General features: G+C 38.9%; 1 protein-coding gene across 6 annotated transcripts in view; it reads left to right on the forward strand.

Annotated features, from left to right (window-relative positions):
- Nucleotides 1-7,755, forward strand: part of LOC110506421 (ankyrin repeat domain-containing protein 11) — a 148,763-nt gene extending 141,008 nt beyond the window's left edge. For 5 of the 6 annotated variants that reach the window (XM_021586017.2, XM_021586016.2, XM_021586015.2 and 2 more), the window contains 3 exons: nucleotides 201-368; nucleotides 504-596; nucleotides 738-7,755. In XM_021586017.2, the coding sequence (XP_021441692.2) occupies nucleotides 201-368; nucleotides 504-596; nucleotides 738-923 (447 nt within the window). In that variant the 3' untranslated portion in view covers nucleotides 924-7,755. The remainder of the gene's footprint in view (nucleotides 1-200; nucleotides 369-503; nucleotides 597-737) is intronic. The other variant, XM_036964475.1, reaches the window with a different exon arrangement.
- The last annotated feature ends 483 nt before the right edge of the window (nucleotides 7,756-8,238 follow it).

An 8,238-nucleotide genomic window follows, 5' to 3' on the forward strand; every position in this document is an offset into this window, starting at 1 on the left:
ACCATAACAAAATGAGTGACATTTCACATTAACCTTATCAGTTTGCTCAAAAAGATTTTGAAGTAAAGTTGAAACTCCAGTCTGTCTTCCCTCTCTCTCTCTCTCTATCTCTCTCTCTCTCTCTCTCTCTCTCTCTCTCTCTCTCTCTCTCCCCCTCCCTCTCTCTCTCTCCAATGTTATTGTATTGACTTTCCTTCCAGGAAAAGCTTATTGTCTCGTGTGAGCAAGAAGTACTGCGGGTCCATTGCAGAGCGGCAAGAACGATAGCCAATCAGGCTGTCCCATTCAGTGCCTGCACTATGTTACTGGACTCTGAGGTGTACAACATGCCAACAGAGAGTCAGGTGCGTCTGTGGGTGGTCAAAAAGGTGGGCAGAAAGTTGACAGACAGGGCCATTCACGTGGGATTTGTTTAGTCAGCTCTTCCAATTACTCTTAATATTTTATATACATATAAAACAATAACATCTGACATACTTTAACGCTTATCATCTTTAACTCAGGGTGATGAGAACAAGTCAGTGAGAGATCGCTTCAATGCTCGCCAGTTCATTTCCTGGATTCAGGATGTGGATGACAAATATGACCGCATGAAGGTAAATATGATCGCATGAAGGACCACACATCTTATTTTATGGCACATTTGCTGTTTGGTTGATATGCGGGCTATCTGTGTATGGCAGTAGTATTTGTGTATGGCAGTAGCACAATGGCCTCTCTCTCTCTTCTCTTCTCAGACGTGTCTGTTAATGCGGCAGCAGCATGAGGCAGCTGCCCTGAACGCGGTGCAGAGGATGGAGTGGCAACTTAAGGTGCAGGAGCTGGACCCTGCTGTACACAAGTCTCTGTGCGTCAACGAGGTCCCCTCCTTCTACGTGCCAATGGTTGACGTCAACGATGACTTTGTGCTGTTGCCCGCGTGACAGAAACATGCACTCGTTCACAGAGTTAGAGGTCAAATATCATCACTTTTCAAAGAGACATCAAACAGAACGTATGGTAAGGGCTAGCCGGTTTGAAGAGGAATAAAACCTATATATTATATAGAAAAAATTCAAAGAAAAAAAAACTTGCTAATGATTCTCTTCCATGAGAGGAGGAAGCATCTTTTTACCGGGGAAAAACACAACTTGCACTTTCATCCCTCAAGTTTTTATGCTTTTGTTCAGAATATAAAAAGCAAAAAACGGCTTTGCTTTGAAGCGCCCAACACCACCTCCCTTTTAGGTGATGTTTGGACAGAGAATAGGGGAGAAATATTTTTCTGCATTTTTTGGTCCCCGTAAATGAAACCACAAAGGAACGCTGGAGAGGAGCCCTCCCACCATTCTGAATCATCTCCTGGTGGATGGGGATGAGGCACCACAGTGGACACAGAGCTCCAGGTGAGCCTTGAGGAGGAGAACGCAGCACATGGTCAGAAGGGCATGCATGCGCGATGTGGTGGTGTAACATGTGGCATTTGCGGGACCTCCAGCCTCTTCCTGTTGAAAGGATAGGAGAGTCTGTGTGGACGCTGTCTCTCTGGTCGGGACCATAAGGCCACACTCAGTCAGAGAGCCTCAGTCCTCTCTGTCCACAGCCCACCACCACACCCGGTAGAACCAGCATCCTGCCCCAGAGCAGAGTACAGCCAAGGGTCCATAGAGTGTGTCAGGGGGTTAATGCCGGAGGTGTAGAGACGGCATCTTCCGCCTCATGGCCTGGGCAGAGGAGTGAGGCAGAGAATGGGGATGAACCGGAGCATCCCCACCAGAGTCTGGTCACCTGGCTCTGCATGCAGGAAGAACCAGCCTCTGACACTCTGCCAAGCTAGGTAGAACACACACCTGTTCACCTGTTCACCTGCAACTATGACTGCAAATGGAAAAACAGGATAAAAGAATAATACAAGAATGTTGCGATTCAAAGATTCAAGACTAAACAGATGGTGGTTTAGAGGAGAATATTCTTCTTTTTGTCTGTTTCTTTACTTGGGCATTTAATTGTTTCTGAGGAAGTGACTTGAAACACTACAGAGCCAATATTAGTTTAATGGGAAAAAAGAAAACTGAAAAAAAATTGTATTCCGTAAATGATGTACAGTTTTTATATTCGTTAACCAATGTATTCTTGCTGCCTTCTAGATAATTTATTTTGCCACACATTACTGCACAGTTGTAAATAACGTATGTACTGTAACATCACTCAGTTAAGTGTAAAAAAATAAATGAATAAAAATGATCTTTGTATGTACAGTTCACTTTCGGGCAGCACTTTCCCCCTCATACCCATGGGCCAAAATGTGCACACGTTGTCAGTATTTTAAAGACTCCAGTGCACAGTTGTAACGTTCCCATCTATAGGTTTTGTCCAGGGCTGGTCAAAATGAGTTACCTGTGTTGGTATCACCACAACTACATAGACAGTACAAAACCCCACCGTTTTGAACAATGCCCAAACTAAGGGCCACAACTATAGTCCTCAGATGTAGCAAAATGGTTATAAAATGATTTAAAGAATAGAATAGTTATATTAGTCATTGCTTTATTACACAATTATATCTGAAAAAAATCTAAACCAAGAAAATGCCTTTTTACAGTGAATATTTTTAATTTACCTAGTGTTGGGCAAGTCAAACAAGGGTACATCTGGATTGGTCAAGAAAGAAATGCCACTAACAAGAAAAACCATAACATTTATAATTCTGGGTGGGATTTTCTTTTTGTCTTTTTCTTTCTTTAATATACCCATTAATTTGACTTGAATTGTATGTGTGGGTCTTTATGAATAATATTCATCATGATGTTGGAGAACTTTCAGGCCACAAGACTAGGGATCTGACAGCCAGCTCAATATTTGAAATCCTTAACTTCCCTTTTTGAATGTCACTGTCATAGGCATCAGGTTAACCGTTTTTCAGGCCACATCAGATTGACATGAATGTTCCTGATCTCTTCTGTATACCACCTAAAACTTCTCCTTTTTAGCAAAGATACAGGCCACATTCCATATTGGTTTTAAAAATGTATTCTTGCTTTAATTATGGAATGTGTTAGCTTCCAAACTCCCTGGGTCCATACGTGAACATAGAAATGTCTTTACCTTAAAAAAAAAAATATCTTGTCTCAAAATGCACATCAGACAATTCAAATCGTTGACGTAGTTGCATGTGATAAGATGCTAAATGTTAGCTGTTCCCATTACATAACCAGACACACACAGCCCTATGCTAACCTGACGGCAGTGACTGTCAGGTTACAAATTCTGCATCAGTCAATTTCAAATCTTGACTTAGATGGATGTAATAGAACCCTTTTCCATGAGAGCATCCTTAGCAGAGGTCAACCGGCACCATCTGCTAATCAAAGTTATATAAAAAAAACACAAAGTTTCAACTGGACCAATAACTCAACGTAGCGAGCCTGGCTCCTGGTCATTCTTGCCATTTGCAACTGTCTGCCACTTCTCAGAATGGTGCTTGTTGAACTTCTAAAAGCCTTTGGAGGTGGGAGGGGGTTCTCCTAAGCTAACATATGGAATTATTTTATTATGGTCATACCATGGATCATTTAGCTATTTGATTTAGAATTTTAGGACCCCTCTAGGTATGAAAAAATATACACACATTTTTGGGGATACAATTGTGAATTTGGGATTTACTACTATAGACCATAGAAACAAATTGAATAACACATTCATAAATGGAAAAACAGACAGTAAAAAAATGTAATCATAAGGAATAAGGTTTTGAAGTGTCTGTCCTATATCTAGGAGATCAGGAAATGTGTATATAGATTTTTTGGGCACATATTTAACCACTTTTTTTTGGCACAAAAATACCTCCATACTTCCATTCATTTGTTTTAAAACCGGTACCAGGGTTATATGTACCGGGACAGTTATGGGGGTCATAGAGTAAAACCACGACCCCATTGTGTTCTTGATAGTCTAATCTTTCCATAGAGTGGTCATATTAGTTAGTAGGCCAACCGTTTGGACGCTATAGACATTTTCGTGAGAAGACTGATTTTTCAAAATGTCTCCTGGTCTGACAAACAGCGCTGTAGCTGCCACCTACCACCGCAGATGCGGAAGGCCGACATAGGCGGATGCAGTGGATTGAGATGCATCCCATGCAAAACAACATATCTCTAGCTTAAAGTGACAGATTTTTATGGGGATTTGTTTAATGTTAATTAGATTTGTCACACAGGTACGTCAATAGACTTAAGGATTTGAATAAAGTTTAGATCAAAGCGGAGTCGAAGTCTCGCAAGATGATTCATTAGTATTCTACATAGGCCTAACATATTGAATATAATAGCATAGTATAACTTTACTGTTAGACCAAAATCACCACTTATTTTCTTATTTAGGCTACAACATTTTATATGCATTATTAGAATCATCCACTTGGTCACAAATTGATTATTTGAATTAAGCTTTGAGGACCACTAGTCAAGTTATTTCCTTAAAGGGGCAGTGCAGTCAAACATCACTTTCAACACCGAGGTTGAAATAATACAGATGTGAAAATTATGATAATGCACTTTTAGTGTAAGAGCTGTTTGAAATTTCAGCTTGTTTGGCTGGGTGGGGTTTTTGGACTGCCTGGTGACATCACCAGGCAGTCAGTATAAGTTTAATAGCCCAATAATTTAGTTTTCAGGTTACACATTCCTCCCATTAGGCTCCTCCAATTAGGCCCCTCTTTCCACTCCCAGATAGTCCTAGCAAAGTTCTTGCTGGAGAATCAACTTTTTTTTTTAGAAGCTACTGTATTTTTTACCATTTTAATTGCAAACAATCACAGTAAGGTACTTAATTGTTACCCAGATATTGAGATAAAAATGTTGGCATTAGACCTTTAACAAAAAAGCTTGACATGAAGGGGCCTCTAACCGCCTTAGCAGCATATGACTCCTCGCAGCGAGGGTAGTAGGGGTACATGATAGCTATTTGACAAGACCATAAGGCTCTTCAACTTTATTTTTTATTTTTGCAATGTACGATTAACTTAAATTACCATTATCTTTTTCCCGTTAAAGCACATGGATGTGTGTGAAAAGGATAAGCAAACATTTTGCCATATATGCGAAAACATGCCTTTTTGAATTTTGCCTAGTTAGTAGCTAGTTAGTGGCTAGTAGCAGCATAGTTAAGGATGCGTCATGCAATGTTGGGACGCTATACTTTACAGAACAAGTGGAACAAAAGTAAACCTTGAATTGGGAGGCTTACAATATCCCTCTGGTGGAAAAGTTGACCTATAATTAGAAATGCCATTTGGTTGGTGGATATAAAGTCTGCGATCTTTGATAGACTGATGTGGAATTTGTTCCAGGAAATAATCACTGCCAACTAATCAGGTTAGCATAGGGCTAAATGTGCCAGGTTATGTAATGTGGAACAGCTAACGTAACATTGTCACATGCAACTATGTCATGATTTGAAATGGCTGATGCACATTTTGAGATAGAGTTTAAACTCAAACTTTTTCTAATGTTCGCAAGTATGGACCCCTCTATTTATCTAGTTTTGTACAGTAGTGGAGATATGTTTACAGTAGTAGAAAGTGCTACTCTTCAAATACTCAAAGGGTGATCATACTCCTCTGCGTAACATAGGTAAATTGTGTCTTTCATTTAAAAGAACTAGGTTTGACTTACATGCCCATGAATTAGATCTTTTTTAATTTGCCTTTTAATCAAAATCCTTTTGTTAAATTCAGAAATCCTTTCTATGACCAATCACCCAGTTTATTCAGAACTATTTAGTGGACAGATATTAACAGGCAGGTAGTTTGTTTCACTATAGCTTCTCAACTGTTCCAAGTGTAGGTGTATGTATTTGTCAGGGGTTTCTTTGATTCCTATTCAGTAGGCCATCATACTTTACTCTATTGGGTTGTTTACCATGCTAAGAGTAAGGCCTAGACTAGACAATTACTAAACTTTCACCTCAATTTCATGAACCAAAAAGCAGACTTAGTTAACTCGTACACAAAGGGGGGAAGAATGGTGCAAAAGTGATAGTTAAGGATGTTAATGTTTTTTTTTTTATCCAATTGGAATATTGATTTGTGAGAATTGATTGTTTCTTCATTTTTGGTGGGTCCTGATTTATTTTTATTTTTTTATGTTTTGACCTACCACATAGGATGCCTGTCAGTCATCCTAATGGCAATATCAAGTGACATGTTGTGACGTTATGTACACACGTTCAACATAGTTGTGTATGATATGTCTATTCAAGTGCAATGGGTGTTGCTACTCCAGTGTACGGGCAGTTGACTAGTTGTAGTCCTGGACATTTTGAAAGAGGAAAATCTAGTCATAAGGCAGTCAAATCATAAATAAATGCCATAGCACAGGTAGTCAGGGTCATGTAGACTTCAGCAGTTTGATTAAAGCCCTCAATTATTTTTTTATTTTATTTATTTTTTATCTTTTTTTCTGAGGGGGAAGGGGAGATTTGTCAACAGAGTTCTTGTGTGTTTCAGATCCGTGTATGTAGTGTTGGGTGTTGTCTTGTGTTTTATGCTTCGTACATAAGAAAAAACCCAGTGGCATGTCAATCACTTCTTATGAGCAGAATGTATACCGTTACTACACCCTCACACCCTCAATATTGTTTACAAGACATCAAGTGTGTTTCGGTTTCGTGTCTCTCACCTTAATGGTTTGAGCCCTGCCTTGATTTCTTTATTTGATCATTTATTGAACCACAAAGGCTTGAAATTGTGATAGTTAAATTACAGTGGCAAATCCAACCTCGGTATTCAAAGCTTGCAGCAAACATACAGAGCAATAGTTTTAACCTTTTAAAAATGTGTATTTTTCATTAGCATTTATTTTAATACATTTGGTTGATAAAGACAACATCCCCTGTGATTTTTGTCCAGACACTGGTGTCCCATACACATGTCCAAATATTATTTCCAAGACACACCAGTGAAGAATAATTTCTATTAGGAAATGTAACAAACACCTGTCTCATTCCCATCTCCCCCCATACAGTGAACCACTTGGCCATGCCCTAGATTACCCTGTGACCTCTCATCAGTCTGTAACAAGTTACCTCTACTGTGTCCATCTTGTGTTCATTTAATATTTAACTGGACATACTGTTATTTTGCATAATAGAATCACAATTTCAAGCCTTTTTCTAGTTTTCTTTTTCTCCTTTATTGAACAAGACAGTAGCTTATTCTTTAGAATGGGAAATGACTAATAAAGCATGGAGAACTACTCTTTAAATGGTAACAAATAACATATTTATTATCTTTCCGACACCTGTGGTATGTTTCAGTTAAAGGTCTCCGCTGTGTAAATTTTCCTCCTGTAATGCGTTGGAGACATTGTACATAGTTGTAAATAAATATCCCAGGACGTTTTGCACCCTCCTCTTTGTACTAGTCTAAACTTGCGTAGAATGTGGGGTTCTAACAGCAACGAGACAGTGCGTTCGCTGCAGGTGATGTAACAATGTAACTTTTTTTATTTGTACAATGTAGTTGAATTGTGTACATATTGTTGGAGCAGCTATGGGGGAAGGGGTTTGTTGATGCTATCGTCAGTGCTGTAAAAGATCCAGTACTTTCACCTCTAGCTGTGTTGATTTCCTGCAAAAACAAAGGCGAGAAAATAAAAAAATACTAAACGGAGAAGTAAAAATTCTAAATTGTTATTTTCTACAGTTGCATGTACAGAGAGCGCGAGAACTGCTGTTGTTCCTCAGAGATTATGTTCGTAAATAAAATTTTGAAATATTTACTGTTTTCTGCTTTTACTTTGTTCTCATTCATGTACTCCTAATTAAATATGCCTTGTCATTCGGGAGATGGGCACATCTATTTTTAGCACCATGCCAACACGCACACAGTTTCCGAGCTAAATGAGGAAATGTAATAATAGTTCATTTTTATTAATTAAGATTGATTAGCACATTTATCACAGGCAAATTAAGTTGATAGAATACCAATCAGTATACACGTGTAACACTTTACACCCGTGTATACTTTATTTAGCAGGGACAATGTACAACAAATCATCAGTCTCAGTATGAGAAGGGATGTGTTGCACCAGATTTAGCTGACAGCTAATTTACATTTTAATTGTATCCCTATATTTAATCCCTAGTTTGTCCCAAAGGCCCTCGAGGCAACATTCAGGCTTCTGTGGCACCAAAGTGGTCAACTGAAACCAATTAGAAAACTGTCTATACAGAGGTAGCGGAAACACTGGTGCTTATCTT

The sequence above is a fragment of the Oncorhynchus mykiss genome, chromosome 26, assembly GCF_013265735.2.
Source record: "Oncorhynchus mykiss isolate Arlee chromosome 26, USDA_OmykA_1.1, whole genome shotgun sequence".
Classification (NCBI taxonomy): domain Eukaryota; kingdom Metazoa; phylum Chordata; class Actinopteri; order Salmoniformes; family Salmonidae; genus Oncorhynchus; species Oncorhynchus mykiss.